Consider the following 18,663-nt stretch of genomic DNA (forward strand, 5'->3'; position numbering starts at 1 on the left):
AGCAGTTCGAGATACATGCTGAAAGATTGGGAGAGAAGAGACTGTTTCGCATGGTGGATAAAGTTTAAAAAGGTAAAGATTCCAAAACAAGATTGAACATGGGGATGGAGGTGAGAAATAAAAAACTTTGTAAATGGCTAAGTGCATAGTGTGTGTGTGTGTGTGTGTGTGTGTGTGTGTAAAACATACATTTGTAAATTCGGATGCCAGAACAAAGATGACATGTCCCCATAAGATACCTAACCACACGTGGCCCATAGGCTTTTAGGCATTTAATTCATGGCAGCAGTTTCCACAAGACAAAAATAGCAAAGAAGTAACTTACCAGCTGTTTCAGCTGATTGTGCTGCTGCGAACCATCCTTTCCTTTGCCCTCTGAAGTGGGAGGCTTGAGCCTGTCTCTTCGTGATTGTAGGGAACCCGGGTCATCTCTCACCCGTTTCCAGGGTGCCGAGAACATTGTGTGCATCATCACTGACCTCTGTGACGTTCAGTCAGTTACACACACTGAGCTGTCATGTTCGTTTTACTTGTGTTTAAATTTGTGGCTATTAGCAGTTTGACATTCAATGAATAAGCATCTTCTTCACTAAAAGCTGAGTAGTAAAGATAGGATTCATTCAGTCATTCATTCAACAAAATATTTATAATCCCTACTTTGTGTCAGGCACTGTACTTGATACTGAGTATACGAGGAGTGAATAACAGCAAACACAGATCCCTGCACCCGTGCAGCTTGTGGTCATACGGAGAAGAGTGAAATTTAAGAAATAGGCACAAATAAAAATGCTACGGTGTTTCCCTGAAAATAAGACCTAGCTGAACCACCAGCTCTAATGCGTCTTTTGGAGCAAAAATTAATATAAGACCTGGTCTTATATACTATACTATATTAATTTTTGCTCCAAAAGACGCGTTAGAGCTGATGGTCCGGCTAGGTCTTACTTTCGGGGAAACACAGTACCACCATTGTGATGAGCACTATAAAGGAAAGAATGCTAAAGGAGAGAGTAAAAGGTTAGGGAAGACCTCTCAGAAAAAGTGACGTTTGTGTTGAAGCCTGAAGGGCTTGGCCAGAGTAGATGGGTGGGGGTGGAGTCTGGGCAGAAGAGACGCCTTCCTAACTTGAAGCACGAAATAGCTGATGAACAAATGGATGAAAAGGACATAGTGGGCCCTGTTCTCTTAAATTGTCTTGTATCGATGGAGGTACAAATAAAAGCATTTATGTTACATTGTGACAAGTGTGATAATTGTGATTTGGGTAAGTGCTACCTTAGTTTGTTGGAAGCATTCTGGAAAGGCTTTCTCAAGTAGGAGATATTTAAGCTAGACCTTAAGGATAAATAGATACTTACAGGAGCATAGGGAGAAGGTCTTTCTATAGCAAATGGATTCAGAAAATGTAAGTTCTTGACGTTACTGCTTTTGAGGGGCGGCTACAGTATGAGTATCGTAAAAGTTATTTGTAGAACCTTAAGCCCAGTGAACATAAATAATTGAAATAAATTGCAGGAATGATCATATTCAGAAAACTGCAAATTTTTAGTTTTGTCTGTTTTATAACATTCTAATATGGTAAAAACAGTTTTGTTATCCTGCCTTTTAAAAATTGTCCTATATAGAAACCAGCTTTGAGAGACTTTTTTCTAGGTATTTATTATTGTTCTTTAATTATTGTGAAAAATGCAAATACAGGAAAATAGAAGAGTATAATGAATCAACATAAACCTGTTAACTAAATATAACATTTTTCCATTGTTTCATTTTTTGGCTAAAGTATTTTAAAAACATAACATTTTCTCCCAAACATGAATATACATTTCTATAATAACAAGTAAGGACATTTTCCTGTATAACCATAAAACCATTATCAAACATAAAAAAGTAACAAGTCCTTAATATTACCTTAAACCAATTCAATAGGTTTCCTCCGTTATCCCAACAAGGTCCACACAATACATTAATTGAATCACATTTCTTTGTTCTCTTAATCTCGAATAGTTCTCTCAACCCATCCCACCTTTCATTTTTCCTGTACATTTTCTTGAAAACAGAAGACTATGACTATTGTCAGATTACTGACCTTCCCTCTTTAGAATTTGTCTTTCCCTAAAAATGTCTCTTTTCCTGGATTTCCTATAAGGTAGGAATTCAGTCTACAAGCTTGATTTAGGTTATATATTTATTACTTTTTCTGAAAGTGTAAAGAACTACAAGAAAAAGATGCCATACTTTCACTTCCAGGATGACTTCTGTTCCTTGTCTTCCCTCCCTGTCTCCCATTTCCTTCCCTCTCCCTCCCTCTACATACACAAGAATGTAGCGTTAGAAAATTCAAATAGTACAGAAAGATTCAAAACAAATTGAACCTTCTCTTTCCTGCTCCCACAGTGACCAGCTGATGAGCTTTCCTTTTCCATATGAAAGTGTTATGCTTTATATGTAAAGGGTGGGGGTTTTTTAATCACCTTAAATGTGACTTTAAAAGCTTTTGGCCTAAAATGATTCATACAGCTTTCTAAATAATGTTTCATTATTGAACTTCTAACTTCTAAAAAGAGTATCTTTTAAATGAAATTCTCAAATGATTCCAACTGCTGTTATTCCCATTTTATTACCGTTAAACTACACAATTCGACTTCTTCTCTTAGAGACTCCGCACAGACAACCCAGGAAACCAATGACTATTTGACTGAGCCCACACAGGGTCTCAAGAATTCCCACAAGCAATAGCCCTAAAAATACTGTGAAATGGATAGTCCTGTGTTTCTCTTCTTTAGAACTGAAGTGCAAGCTGTATTTTTTCCGGTCGCTGGCCATGGTGTCATTACTCGTGGTGGGAGCACTGACGTCACTAGGAGGTACAGGTATGCAAGAGTCATTGAAGTACCACTCTAGATTGAAGGATTCTGCATGAATGTCGCTGGAAAATGAAAGAAATGGGAAGGTATTCAGGAATATCACTGGCCATGAAAAGAATGCAACGTTGTGCCCAGAAAAAGGACAAGAAGAGTAAAACAAAGTACTTTTGAAATACTGGGCCCAGAAATTACAGCTAAGGTCAGGGTTTTAAGTTCTAATGGCTATAAAACTTAATGTTCATTGTACATCTCATCAGTCAGCAAACATTCCTGTAGTACCTACTCTTAGATTGAACCATAGGAAATTTTCTGTGCCAAAAATAGTTGGATATCAACAACTGCATGGGTTTCAACCTACTCGCCAAAGATACGAAAAGAAAGGAGCTTCCCCTGTGAAGGAGCCCAATTCTTAGTGCAAAACCTCAGTGTTGCATCTGTTCTTAAACCAGATGTACAAATTTTACTCAGAAAAGACATGTTCGATCTGTCTAATTGAAGTGACTTGTGCCTATACCTTCTAACCTTGAAGTAACAAGGTACAGAAAATGAGAAACATGTCGCCTTAACACGTCTATGCTGAGATGGATTTTTCTTCGATTTACTCCAGAATAGGACTAAGTGTTCTTAGTTTATGTTTTGGGCAACAGCAACTGACGCTTAACCTGGGGAAACCCAAGTGTTTCAGCACGTAGAGTATGAGTGTGCTTTTTGCAGATTGCAGAAAACCTAGGATCACTGTGGTAACTTAACTCGCACCCCAGGTAGAGTGGGAATTTACACCTTGAGTTCTGTTATCTCCCGAGCTTCACCTGGTGCCTGCTGCACGCTGAGTTGTATCTGCTCAGGAACAAATGTGTATAGCATTGTGGTTACAATCTAATTTTACAGTTTAGATCTGTTAGTAAAGGGAATTTTCTTTGGATGTTGATTGATAACTGGTGTACAAATTTTGAGAGATGTTCTTTTTTAATGTAGCAAGATAAGGGAAAAGGGGGAACTTTTTTTTATGTAACTACAAAAGTGAAATCTGTTTTTTTTCCCAACCTCAGCAGCATATAGATAACTAATGCATCAGATTGTTCTTTTCTTTCAGTTGTGCTAACTGGGGTTAGATTCAGGCACAAGACCGGCAGAAGACGGAAATGAACCATTGACATGTAACTCTTCAATATTATTTGTTTCTACATGACTTAAACTTTTGATTCACTCCTGTGCCTACCATCTACATATAGTGTGTCTGCATGAATCTTTCGGCTGCTTGGTTTCTTTTAGGGCTTATAGGTAGGCTCTACATTTTATGTATTGTGTTTTTATTCAATTTTTAAATTAGTTCAAAAGTGTCGAAAGTCACTGTGCCCTTCATTCCCCTAGGGCGTCCTCCATTACCCTCACAAAGGATGAAAGTTAAGTTTCTGGTGTGTACTTACAGAATTTTTTTATACATACACACATATGCAGCCACAGATTTTTAAAAGACAAGGATAAGCCATCCAAGTCAGTTACTCCTCTTAGACAAGACCATACCCAAAGCATTCTTAATGCAGTGTTCCCTCCATTTTTATGAGATTGTGCCAATTGGAATGTATATGCTGAATCCCTACGAATCTGTCGCAGTTGTTGTTCCATCCAAAAAAACCCAAAAACATGGCACTGTGTCAGCACCGCACTATTCTTTCTAATCTAACTAGCTGCCGCTATGTAAGGCAGTGAACGGTGACTCACCTAACGTTTCCTAATGAAAATTCACAATTGGAAGTGCTGTTGCCTTGAGAGTGACAAATGAGAGGCCCTTCTGAGAGAGCCTGGACAGACACCAACATGCAGTACACAGCACCAAGGACGGTGATTACACTGCAAAGCGATGAAAAAAACATCTGAAAAACAAAGGAGACACATTTGCATCTGATGACGTGTTCTTGGTCTGTTTCAAAGTTTCAGCAGCGTTTGCAGTCTTTCATCAACTGTTGCCATTCTCCAGCCACCTTGTAGTCCTAGATCTGAATGTCACAGTTTCATTAGGTGTGAATTATAAAAGACAGGGCACAGAATCTGCCATTCGGTTAGACTCACTAAAAGATTATTGGTCTTGCCGCTATTTCTGAAAATTTTGAGCTTTTGTGTACTTGAGCCTTATGCATTTCAACTGACCGCTGTGATCTGGTTCCTCCTTCCTATCCTGTGCATTTCGTACTTCATCAAACCTTGATCTTAACCACCCACCCTTTGATATCTAGTCTCTTGACTCCCAAATCTTTCATCTGGATCTGGCCCTAATGTGCTAAGTGGCCAGTGGTCAGCATCTTGTAGTGATCGGTCAACAGCGTAGTGTTAGAACAGGGTTCTGCAACCTCGGCACTGCTAGCGTTGGGGCATTTTGCTTTGGGGCCTCTTCCATGTGTCCTACGATGTTCGTCAGCAGCGCTAGTCTCTATCCACTAGATGGCGGTAGCTCACACACCCAGCCGTAGCAACCAGCAATCTTTCCTGACTTGGGGGGGAGGAGGGGGGCTGCAAAAGCATGAAACCTGATAATAGGAAGTATGGCCCAAATGAAACTTGGTGTATGTATATGTTTTCCAAAAAGAAGCTCTGTGTTGTTTCACTGTTTTATTAGTCAACGATATTTATGACCTAACATCTGCAGAAATGAAGGCAAAGAATACTTTTCCTTTGGTGAGATAATATTGCAGCTCCCAGAGGGATCACGTGTTGTGTTCTTCATACCTGCCTTTATGGAGTATGCAGAATAAAGGCTATAGTGTGTGTCAAAGGACCTGAGGCTTTACAATGCTTCAATAACCCCAGGAGGTAGATACTATTATTCCCATTTTATGGAGGAGGAAATTGCAGTTCGGGAGTTGACAAAGTGTCAGGGTCTCACAGCTGGAAAGCGCTAGCGCTCAGGGTTTAATCACTACCCTACACTACTTCCTGCTGAAAGCACCGAATGATGGATTTGGGGTCTAGTTCGAATCCTGATTTTTCCACACTACTGTGGCCTGTGCGAGTTACTTAAATTTGCTCGTCAAGAAGTGCCACTATGTTTATATTTTGGTCATCTGTTATTTCTGACTTAACCACTATTGAGAGGCCTGGCTTTACAAAGTGATTCCAAGATCTGTATTTCCCTTAGAGTTGGGCTTCATTTAAATAACTCAGCAGGACCAAAGATTCAGAAACAAAATCAACAATTGGACGAAGGGAAGGAGCAAGGAACAGTTAAAGTAGGGGCAATAGTGGGAACAGTTAAAATAGGAGGCAAGCGTTGGTGGCAACCTCTTCCCCTCCCTCCCAAGGTCTAGCCTTTGTGACTTTTATGATGTTTTTGTCTTACCTGTACTTGAAAGATACAAGGTATGACTTAAACACCAGTCCTCACATGACTGCCACCAAGTGAGAAAAGTCGCTAAACTCGCTTTATTGCACCTAATCAATATGACCCGGTGATTCTGATTAAGCAGCCAGCACCGTTGTTCGCCATAGCGCAGAGCTGGGTCCCCCAACCCCGCACTCCAGGGGCTCCTCAGCCTGTGACAACCCGTAATGTGACTGCAGCATGAGTTCCCGTTGTTTTCGGGGTTAGTACGGCTACGCCTAACCGTAGAGAGCTACGCCTCTTGGTGAGTTAAGCCCAACACCTGCGTCAAAAAGTGGTTTGGTTATGCTCAACTCACTGTGTCCTCCAACGAAAGTGCAAAGTTAAATGATCATTGAAAAAGATGACAAATTTGTAATGAAAGGATGTGTGTGTGTGGGGGGAGATTCTTAATGGAAATGTGATTTAAGAGAAAAATCTATATAAGTATTCTGATATTTTTGAGTTCAGGGATTCAGAAATATCTTAGGATATCTTTCTCAAAAATGTTTTGAATACAATATAGAGGTAATGCAAAATCAAACTGCAAATTATGGTAGTTTAAAAAGAAAAGAGACAAAGGGGAAACTGAAAACTAATATTTATTGAATACCTGCAATGAAGGTATCAGGAATAGATAGACTATAAATATCAAAGTAATTATAACCCTAGAAAAATATCAAATGTCAGAAAAAGGTGCTTTTTTAAAATATAAATTTCCTAACTGCTAGGGATATAAATGTGTAATATGGAAATAAATATGTACCCTTTTAAACAGTGGTTCTCACCCCTGGGAGCACATTAGAATCACCTATGGTGCTTTTGAAAAATACTGATGAAGACTCGGGGGTCAGAGGCGTTGGTATTTTTAAGGTCCTCCCAGGTGATCCTACTGTCCCATCAGGCTGAGAACCATTGCTTTAAACCTCAAGCTCAGACAGGAATATTTACCGGGCCTGTTGTTTATTGATCTACCTCATTCCTTAGAGAAGTATGAGCGCCCTCCGTGTTACTTAAGAACCATGTGCATGGCACAGAGTAAAGACTGAATTTGGGAGTCTGAATGATTCAGATAAAAATCCACTTACTAGCTGTGCTATGCTGGCAAGTTATTTGCTTTCTCTGAGGATCAATTTCTCCGTCAATAAAACCGAGGTCAGAATATTTCCACTTAAGGGTTTTGAGGGACTTAAGAAAGACAGCATATTTGAAAATGTTCTGATCATAGTGACAGAAGGTTAATAAGTATGAATTTACTTTTAACTTAGTTAAACTTTTATTCATTTGTACTGAATGTTGGGAAAAATAACTGGTGTCTGACTGGACAAGAGCAATTGTCATTCAGAGCTAGCAACCAATTTTTCACATGCATGAGAGAACTGAGGATACATTTTCCTGAAGTATTTCATATAATACCACAAAAGTAATGAGTGTTTTAGTATTGAAATTGATATTTCAGTCACACACGGTTCTGTGTGAATGATAAATATTTCTTTGAAAACCTGTAGGCTGGTGAAACTGAAGATTGAGGAAAGGTCTGAGGCTGGGTCCAAAGCTAAATTTTTATTTAAAAAAAAAAATTCACACTTTTCCGTATTACGATATAATCGTCCTAAATAGCATGTTTCTAAGACTCGTCCTTCCTGCTGCTGGAACCATACAGTGATTTGGTAGCTACCGACCACCCAGGTGGCTTCGCTTAGATGCATAACAACTCTTTCTGCCCTCCTGCTCCCAGGCCAGGCGCACCACACTCACCCCGGTTTTGTTGTTACAGCACGCTCTTTTTCTCGCTGCAAAGGACATTACTGTTGCTGGAATGACCTGGAAATTACATGAACAGGAAAGATGGGTATTATTACTTCTCATCAGATGCACAAGCAGTAATCTCTGCCTTCCATTTACCACCAGTTGTGGGAAATCCAGGCTCAAGAGAACAAGAAGGAAATGTGGCAGTGCCCTTGGTCTTGGGAACTGTGTGATCTCCATTCCAACCACAAAGATTAAAGAGTGAGGAGGGATCGGGGATTTCAGGGTAAGTTTCGAACTCTTTCATCTACATTAGTCTTAGTCATCTTTAGAGAGACTTGGATTTTGAATAGAATGAGTTATTCATTGTTTTGGAAGGAATGTTTCTGAAAGAATTGGTGGCATCATCCAAAATTCACTTTTCCCTTTTTTTTTTTTTAGTTATTATAATCTGCAGCCACTTAATCCAATTTCCCAAAAATTGACTCAATTAATCTGGCAAGCATCCAGAAAGGAAATTGATGTTTTTGTTTGCCTGGCAATTAGGAACTAAGAATTCTGTCGCCACGCCTTGCCCACTTCCCTAACTTTCCTCTCACTCCCAAGGTCACCATCTCACTAGTTCCCCAGCTTAGGGTTTGAGAATTATGTTTGGTTCCACATTTTCCTTTCTTTTCCTTTATCCATGGTAGGTAATGGCCTCTCCTTACATTGATGTTCAGAAATCTTGTATATAGTGCATGCTATGTCAAAGGAAATATGCTGAGGAGAGCTGTAAGAAATGACATCACATTCTCAGGACTGGGGTTTAAATTTGGGGTAATATCTAGTCAGCAGCTATGACTAGAAATTCTTATTGGAAAAAATTTTGTATTATTGAAGACTGGAATGTAAATAACTTCCTTCCACTTGCATTTTAGCCACAAGGCTTTGGCCACCTCAGCACAGCTGCCCTGCGTACTTGACGCCTTTCTTCTCTTGTTTACTAACATTTGCTTGAGTTCCAACAACATGCCAGGCCCTGTTATCCATGCCAGATGCTGCTCGTGGCTTAGTTCATTCCAGCTTCATAACAATCTTAGGAGGTAGGTGCTCTCATTACCCCCGCTTTACAATGAGGAAAGAAGGCACGGAAAGTTTGAGTAACTTGTCTAAGAAAGTGGAAGAGTTGGGATTCCAAGGCCAGGTTCTTCACCACTGGTCCAAACTGGCCAGTAATTCTGCTCTGTTCCTTCATAGAGCTTGTCCATTCTCATCCTCCCCACACCACCCTCAGTCATCTCATTGTCCTCCGCTCCTTGCCTGATTGTTTTTTCCCCGAGACCACATCTACCTTTGTTCTTTCAGAGCAGGTCTAACATGTCATACCTATTACAAGACAGCTTTCCTGAAAAACATCACCCACTCTGACATTGGGCTGACTCCATGTCACTTATGGAGAACACTGTATTGTTATCAAACTTTGCTTACATGTAACCTTCAACACCAGCACCCTTATAATTCAGAGACCATGTGTATATTTGGCAGCCCAGCCATTCCAGGGTGTAGCAAAGAGCCCAGAAGAAAAGGGGGAAAAGTTTTAGCCCCCAAATAGGTGTGAGTGTTCATGGACTAAACTTATTTCGTGCTCATAAGCTATACTACCTCTGAGCCTAAGGAACAAATAATTTAGAACAGGAAGTGGCAAACTGGCCCATCGTGTCTTTTTTGTAAATAAAGTTTTATTAGAACACAGCCATGCCCATTTGCTACACATTGTCTATGGCGGCTTTTACACACCAGTGGTAGAGTTGAATTGTTGTGAGAGAGACTGGCTCTCAAAGCCTAAAATATTCATTACCTGGCTCTTTATAGAAACAATTTGCTGATCACTGATTTAGAAAATTTGTTAGAAGAAAGTTGGAGCAACATTAAATTACAACTTACATCGATAAATCATTCCATTTCACTTATTGGTGTGAATTAAACTCTGCTAACTTTCTTGAGGGTTAATTTATTTCAGAGATGCTAAATATTTACTTTCATGGTTCCCTTGCCTTGCAAAGGGAGTTTATAAAGTAAAAATAACTTATCGTGTATGACTCCCCACCCAGTTGACTTCATGGCATGTTAACACATCTTCATTACACCATTATGGGTAATGTGAAAACTCACTATATTTCAACTTTTTTGCACATTCAGAGCCTTGGAAATTGAAGTGTCTCTTTATAGGATGGATATTAAAATGTGAAAGTGTGTTGATGTATGTGTGACTGAATTATAAGTCTTCCAGATAATCTGTCAAAATGAGCAATTATGAGAATACTCTTTCTCTTCCATTCTTAAGCACATTTGAATGCATAAGAGTTTTTGTGAAATGAACAGTCTTGATAGTCGTTTGTTTTTATAAAGGAAAAACGTATTCATTTTTCCTTACAGAAACCCATACTTGTATTCAGTTTTAGAAGTAAAGTATATGATTTTAGAAATGAAGTACAGAAGAGTTGTAGACCATTAAAACTCTGTGATAGAATTCAAACTTTTATCCTCTAAATACTTGCGCATGAGAGTAACACAAAACCCGTAGCTCATCATGAATATAAAAATTACATTTTGCAAATGCTTGTTATACAAACATCTTCTAATTTGTTTAACATTGAACAATTTGTTCTCTGTTAAGACTTTAATAATTGATGAATTACCCTTGTATATGTTATATAATAAGTGAACTTAGTGAATAAGCATGATTAAGGTCAGGCTTACAATTAATCTCATATAAAATGGCCTTCATATTTTTTTTTTAGAAGAAACTCTTCAAGTCTTTTTTAGTACTTGGAAAAATATCTATTGATTTTTTTTTTTTTCATTTAGAGGTAATACTTGAAGAAAATTAATTACATAACACTTTTACTCCTTATGTTTTCAAAAGATGAAAAGGTTCACCTCTGTTTAGAGTAAGTCATAAAACCATACAATGAATGTATTTTATGAAGTAATCAATAATTAACTCCATAGATTTTATTATCAGCTACTTCCTGCAAAATCTGCTTTTGAATGAATACTAATTTCAAATGTTATAGCAACTTTGGAAAGATTTCAAGAGCTATGACAAAAGTGCTCAACACAGGCAGTGATTTCTTCTTAAGTTTTCCGTATGGTTACAAGTATTCTGAGAGTTCAGTGTTTTGAACTAGTCAGTATTTTGACAGATGTTGGAAAGGACACCATTCCCTTTGAAAAAGATATTCTTCCTCATTCCGTATATAGCTGAGGACCATGAAAATACCACTGTATTCTGAACCTTTCTATAACCCACCTGTTTGTTTTTGTGCCACGTGTAGGGTTTGGCACTCAATCTATAAAGTGCCTATTGAACTTTGCATAGAGTAGTTTGATGCTTTGATAACATTCTGCCATCCTGAGGAATAGAGATAGCCTGGTATGATACTCTGTTAACATTTATTGAGGGTGATAAAGTAATTTAGAACAAGGAAGTCAGAGTCTCTGAAACTGTTTCACAGATTTATATAACCTTACTATGCTTCAGTTTCCTGGTCACATCAGTTTATGGATTAAGTTATGAACTGGACCTTTCCCCTCTGTCAGCTTGAAACAGGTATTGTGGATAATGGTGCTAATACCGGTGAAAAACAGAGTTTTGGAGTCAGATAAATCTGGAGTTGGGTTTCACACCTACTGTGTGATCTTGTTAACATTCCTAACCTTCTGGTTGCTGGTCTGTTAGAATACAGATGATAATACCTGCTCAGCCAGATTATTCTAGAGATTAAAGGAGAGAGCAGTGTAAAGTATGAAGCCAGCAGTTGGCGCTTAGCAGTGGTCTTTCTGTGTCTTTCTCTTTGTCTTCCCCCCTCTCCATTCTCCCAGAAGAATACATGGAATGCATTTTGTCATCATCACCTCGGGCTCCTTGGATGCCAGCAAAAAAAATTGACGTTTTTTTTTTTAATAGTGATGAGGTTTGTAGTAGAGTCAATTTATATCTAAAGGTACATGAGTTTTTCTAATAGATTGTTTTAACTCAGGAGCTTTCAGGAGCTTCGTGGAAGTTGCCATGTTGATTAGACTCGGTCAGCAGCTCCTTACTGGATTCTGGTCTAAGTATCTGCAAAGGAAGCTGACACTATTCAAGTAGAGAGAAACCTCTGGAAGGGCAGACACAAACACAAAGGTTTACAGTTGCATCACTCTGTTGAGAACTCTGCTTTCTCTCAGCCTGGAAGAGAAGTTTCATGGTAGGTTGCAGAAAGCCCACCACTACTTGCCAAAAGCTTTTCCTTTAAGTAGCTCTTTCTTCCAAAAGCAGAGTGAATAGATGTATCATGATGTTAAAAGAAAAGAAAAACCATCAACGTTTGGGGAAGGGAATGCTTCCTGGAATAGCTTTTTTTTATGACAGTGTGGTCTCAAGTCCAGTGTTCCAGCCAAAGGACAAATATTTATCTAAATCTTAACATATAATAACCCAAGAGTGTTTTCATATAAGTCTGGGGTTATGACCAACAGCAGTAACTGATCATTAAGGATTAGTGATCCAGGGAAAAAACAGTGTCCAGGATTTCCTTAAAAATCACCCTTACATTTCAGCATCTCTAAAACACTTTGATAATATCAGTCACACACATGTGCGTGCACACACGCATCTAAACAAAGGCTCGTTTCTCCGGCATTAACCAGAACTCCTTAGCAAGCACCCAAGTGGTGCAACAAACAAAAACAAGTCTCCTGAATGCTGACTTTCCCAACTTCAGTATCCATATCCCAATTTTATGAATATGCAAACACAATCAGGATAAATGATTTGCAAACAGTAATATATTGGAGAACAGAACTAGAGCTGAGATTGTCTGCCAGGTCTGAAAATAGTATGCATTCCTGTCCACAAGTGGGTCCTACCCAGGCCTATGCAGCAGAACTCCCAGGAGAAGATCTATAAATCCATTGCCAGTGCCTCAGATGATTCAACGATCATGTACATTGGACATTTCTGTGTTACACGGCTCGGCTTCAGATGTCAGCATAGACCTATTAATAATTATTAAGTTTAACGTGAAACAAGCACCATGCTTTCCTGGGCTGTATGTAAAATCTGAGTCGAAAGTCCCCGAGGTCAGAGAGCCAGGGTTTCAGGTCCCAGATCTCTTAGGCCAACTCCCTGTGGTACAGGCAGTGCCGTATTTGTGCCACAATTATCATCATCCAGGATTTTAATTGTACATGGAATGTTTCTTCCTATCAAGCACTCCCCCTCCTACTGTATTCCCAGTGAATACCTTGAGAATGGTATTGGCAAAGGAAAGTTAAGGGAATGAATTCCAAAGATCCCTAACACTATAAAGCTTGGAAGAGCAGCTCTACATGTGAAGAAATGTAATAGGTAATAGCCCAGCCAACTTTTATCCATTTGAATTTTTTTGCCCAAGCTCCCTAGCCTATATCACATGTTTAATTTATTTAAATAGTCATTTTCACTGGTAACCAATATAAATTAATGCCATACCACCATTCCTCACTGTATCCTAAGTCAAGACATCCTAAGTAAGGCTGAAAGATGGTCTTTAGGAGTTTGGTCAAATAGGCCTTTCTCCACATCAAGTCAAATAAATGCTACTCACCATCAGACCTGCTCCTATAATTCCCGGGAACCACCACTCAAAGCAAGAGATGGGGTTTTCATTTCGGCCTTCATCAACTGCACTGACGATTAAAGGTATTGCATTGAGAGTTACTCCCAACAGAAGCAGAACCAGCAGGCTGAATCCATTGCAGGATGTCCATCCTTCACAGCAAGTCATGGTCACCCCCTGGTTCAAGGAGAAGTGTTGTCAAAGTTGCCGTTTGTGTGGCAGTGTCTTGCCTTTTATCCTGAGTCGTTCAACCTAGTTAAAATTTAGCGTTTATGTAAAATTATTGCAGGAAGTAGTTCGGAGTCCAATAGGGCAGGACATTATTATGAGGACAATTACAGGAAGTAAGGATAACTTTATATTATGATGGAGTGGGAAAAGGAAGGTGGGGAAAATATTTATCGATTCTGTTAGATACATTTGTGCATGAAAACCAAAAAAAAAAAAATGGGTTTAAGAAATGCTCCTCTAATATATTTTACTAGTACACCTAATAAGTGAAAACAAGAATACCCAGTTAATATCAACTATTTTTTCCAGTTGTATCAACATTATTACCAGCTACGGAAGTTCCTTATTTTGAAATTGTTCAACAAGAGAATGAACAGATATGAGATTAGGAGAAAAATATTTCCTCTGCTGAAAATGTTCCGATCTGTCAAAATTCTAGGGCATACACAAAATTTAAAAAATGTTTTGATGTCCTATTATTCCAGTCTTGTAGACTTAATTCATTTAGAGATTACCCACCTATGATTTGTGAGAGGTGTGATTAATGCCACCAGACTAAAAGTGGTCAAATATGGAAACCAGAATGAAACATAAGAACAGGAGAGAGACTAGAGGGGAGATTACCATGTTTTATTTTCTTCGAACCTTAAGCATTTGCTTGGTGATGTACAGTACATTTCTGGACCAAGGTTCCATATTGTCTGCCTACTAGTTTGTGAGCTTCTTGAGAAAAGGTCTATCAGTTGGATAGGCTTTAAAATGTGAAAGTGCTCACTTATGCTAACTGTCCATCATGGATCAATAAGGAGACTCTACTCGTGGTAATTACAGAGAGGCCCAGACAACAGAGGCACCAATCATCTCCATCCTGGCTTCCACAGTTGTAGAGCCTGAGTAAAAAGATGTGATGAGTCTTAACATTTCTGTCCAGAAGAGAGCCACATCACTTCTGTTCACATTTTATTGGCCAAATGAGTTATTCAGTTATGCTTGAGTTCAAATGGGTACTGAAATACAAACCAACATTTATCCAAAAGAGTATCAAACATTAGGCAACTCTAACATCTACCTTGCCTTCTACTTCTGTGTAATTCTCATCCTAGTCCAGAGCATGGATTCGGCAAATGCTGTTGGGAATGATGAATGAATGAATGAATGAATGAATGAATGAATGAAAGAAGTGGAGTCCATAGCTCAGGTGTAATGGGCTTAGAGAATAGCACCCCATCCTACAGAAGCAGAAGGGGCTATTAAACGTGTTACACTGGGTGTGTCTGAAACAGCTCTAGTTTGGGGTCCAAGCAGAAAATAACTCTTTGTACAAATGGATTAAAAACACCCCACCCACCATCACAGCACACAAAACACTGAAAATGACTGAAAGGGCACCACTACAGACACTACAGTGGGCTGACAGACGGGAGATACTGCTATTTGATGATTTGTGTACTTCTGCATGGTTGAAGTTTCTGGAACAATCAGATATTTACTTTATAAAAATTAACAATTAAAAATTACCCTCCCACTGAGTTATACAAGTTATATGATTATGCAGTTTATATTATACAAATAAATTATATATTACTGAATTGACTGCATGTGAAGAGGCAGTCACTTTTCTTTCTTGTTGTTGTAGTTGACACTCAATATTATATTAGTTTCAGGTGTACAGCACAGTAGTTAGACATTTATATAATTTATGAAGTGATTTCTCCTGATAAGTCCAGCACCCACCTGGCACTATACATAGTTTTTATAATATTTTTGACTATATTCCCCATATTCTACGTCCTGTGACTATTTTGGTAGTCACCTTTTTTAGAATGTGGGCTCTGCAATTGTAAATTTTTTTCCTGTTTTCATAGAGTATTGAACTAAAGAACTGTTTAGGTATTGTTTATTCATCGGGACCTGAATTGGTCGGACACTACCTGACTAGGAGAATCAAGAGTCTAATTTCTAGACTCTTTGCTGGAAGATCCAAACTAGTAAGTAGTATGCTTTGTTAGTTTATTTCCCCTTGGGCTTGGTACTCCTTACACTTGTGATTGAAAGTAAGTATCTGAATTGTGTAAAAATTGTAGAAATACAGTCTGTACCTTATGAAAGGGAAGGTATTTAGGGATAAAGCTGGAAAGGGTATTAGCTTATAACTGCAGAGGAGTACTCGTAAAGGTAGACAACTTTGGAAGTATCTTTCCAACCTCTATGTTTCCCTCTGTAAAAACAACGCCCACAATTTACATGAGTAGAGTTTCTGTTTCTCGTTTGTACTATGGTACTTTGCTCCCTGGCTATTGCTAATTGGAATGTAGGTCAATACAGAAGCTCAGCTCTTCCAACTTCTCCCTGGAACTTAGAATTAAAAAGAGACACTAGTTATTTATTTTGTTCTGCATGAAATGGGAAGACATGTGTATGAGGATTGGGATTTAATTGCATGGAAAAAGAAATTCAAAATAGAAATGGCTTAAACAACATAGAAATTTAGTTCTTCACACACAAGAAGTCTGGAGGTAGGTACTCAAGATCCTGAATGATAGTTCCACTTCCGCAAGAATCCTTCCAACTCATGGATCATCTTTTTAATCTCTTCATTCTCATGATCAAAATATGGTGGCCATAGCTCCAACCATATCTGCTCTCCACTCAGAAGGATAAAGGAAAGGAAATTCTGACCTGCTCCCTTCCCCCTTTGGGGTGGCCGGTTAGCTCAGTTGGTTAGAGCACGGCGCTCTTAACAAGGTTGCCGGTTCGATCCCCACATGGGCCACTGCGAGCTGCGCCCTCCACAACTAAATTGAAAGAACTACTTGACTTGGAGCTGATGGGTCCTGGAAAAACACACTTAACATAAAACAAAACAAAAACTATCACAGCAAACCATAAAAAATTAAAAACCTTAAAAAATAAAAAATAGTGACCTACCAATAATAGGCTAGAATATAGCCATGTAACAACATTTAACTGCAAGGGAGCCTGGGAGAAATGTGGTATTGATTTCGAGTGATTTATGCACAGTTAAAACTGGGAGGAGGAGGTAAAAGACAGAGGGTACTGGGTAGGCAACTTGCAACTTTATATGCAATGTTATATAAATTAGTGAGCTATGCTAGGAGAAACAGAGAAACCAGTCTGCAAAACAGGAGTAAGAGGAGTAGGAGAAGACACAGTTGTGCAGAAAGAAGTGAGAGACCATGTGGCGCTGTCGCCACGCAGCAGCTTAACCGTTTGCTTCCTTCTACCTGCCCCCAAAAGAAAGGAGAGTCTGCAAGACGGATCCTTTCAGGGACTTTGCTAAACCTTTGTGTTTGCACCTTATGCCTCCTTGTTTGGTCCCAGAAAGATGACTGCACAGTCAATGACGAGTAAGATTCTTCATGGAAGGAACAACTCAAGCCAGACGCAGTCGTGGGGACCAACAGGAGAACTCACGGGGTTCACAGAGGTGGGCACAGTCCCCCACCTTCCTCAGGCTAAGAAAAGCCTCAGCCTCTGTGGCTGCTGTTCCTTCCCAAAACCTGCAGGGAAGTGATTCAATGAGGTGCTCTCCATCTATGCATATGCATATAGGTTTTGTCCCTTGGGGAAGTTGAGACTTAGGTCCAGCTGTCTGCAGGAAAGGCTGATTGACTCCAATCGGTTTTCTACTGTGATGTATAGAATTCATAGATCTTGAGATTGACAAGCTTTATCTCCTTTGCTTCCCCACCTAACTAATAAAAGTTACTGCACCGGCCCACCAGGTGCCACAACCCCGACCTTGAGGCTGCTGGTCCCTTGGCCTCCACATTTAAGCTCTATTCATGGCTGCTGTCTTTTCTTAACTCTGCGCCGTCCTCCTTGCTCCCCACAACTCTCGTCGCACAGGACGCTACACTGCGCTACCGGGTGGCAGAGACAGGGTAGCTGCCTGGTTTCTCAGGGCTTTCTACTTCTTGATTTCTAACAGAAACTGACTGCTGGTCCTGTCTTTGTTTTCTGTGAGATGCCTCTCTATGCGCATAATAAATTATCCCTTTTACTACTTGGAGTAGATTTCTATTGGTTTGCAAACTAAAACTGAAAGTTGCTAAAATCAAGGAATGAAAACTGGATAAATAACTTGTCGTGTACAACACTAAAGCAGCAAAAGGAATTCAGAAAAAGGAAGGATTCTGTCAAGAGGGACTCTTCTCAGCTTTGAGGATGGCTAGAATTTGACAGAAAAAAAATGGTCAGAAGTGTATTTTCTGTACCAGTGTCAGTTGCAGAAAACCAAAACTCTTCTATGTTAATCAGGAAGAGATGTAATTGGTGGATAATATATACAAAATTGTTGGGAGGGCTGGAAGGGCCGGCTCCAGGCTGGCCTCTAGAAAGGCCTCCCAGGACATGACTGCCGAAGGGTCCAGGGCAGCCGCTGCCTCAGTAGTAGTCAAATGGCAGGAAAATCAAGAAGCCACCTCTGGATTGGTCAAGTTCAAACATATACAACTGCAGCTACAGTCCAGGAAGCCACTGCCACCGTTGCTGCTCTGGCCCCTGCACACCGGCCTCAAGGCCACTGACTGTAGCCCAGAACACTGAATTTGATTTCTGCTTCCACTGCAACTGCTTCTTAACTTATGAGAAACTAATATGTGGACCGAGGAACATTGCTGTCGTGCAGAAAACTCAACACCCCCCCAATCTTCCTTGATAGAAACAGACAAAAGTAGCAGGAAGATGAACTCCACCACATTTCTGTCTTTCATATCTCTCAAGGATGGATCTAATCGCTGAACTCTCCAAACCTTAGATGTACAGTATTCTGGAAAATGTAGCGTTTAATCATTCCAGCCTCTGCTGTACAGAA

At 39.5% G+C, this 18,663-nt stretch overlaps 1 protein-coding gene across 1 annotated transcript; it reads right to left on the reverse strand.

Annotated features, from left to right (window-relative positions):
- Positions 1 to 1,654: 1,654 nt before the first annotated feature.
- TM4SF20 (transmembrane 4 L six family member 20) lies at positions 1,655 to 13,815 on the reverse strand. Its single transcript, XM_019737356.2, has 4 exons — positions 13,584 to 13,815; positions 7,978 to 8,043; positions 4,587 to 4,738; positions 1,655 to 2,926 (listed from the first exon to the last, which is right to left on the reverse strand). The coding sequence occupies exons 1-4, from the start codon at positions 13,761 to 13,763 to the stop codon at positions 2,629 to 2,631; spliced, it is 696 nt and encodes a 231-aa protein (XP_019592915.2). The 5' UTR covers positions 13,764 to 13,815; the 3' UTR covers positions 1,655 to 2,628.
- Between the last annotated feature and the right edge of the window lie 4,848 nt (positions 13,816 to 18,663).

This window comes from Rhinolophus sinicus, linkage group LG01 (genome assembly GCF_036562045.2).
Source record: "Rhinolophus sinicus isolate RSC01 linkage group LG01, ASM3656204v1, whole genome shotgun sequence".
Classification (NCBI taxonomy): Eukaryota; Metazoa; Chordata; class Mammalia; order Chiroptera; family Rhinolophidae; genus Rhinolophus; species Rhinolophus sinicus.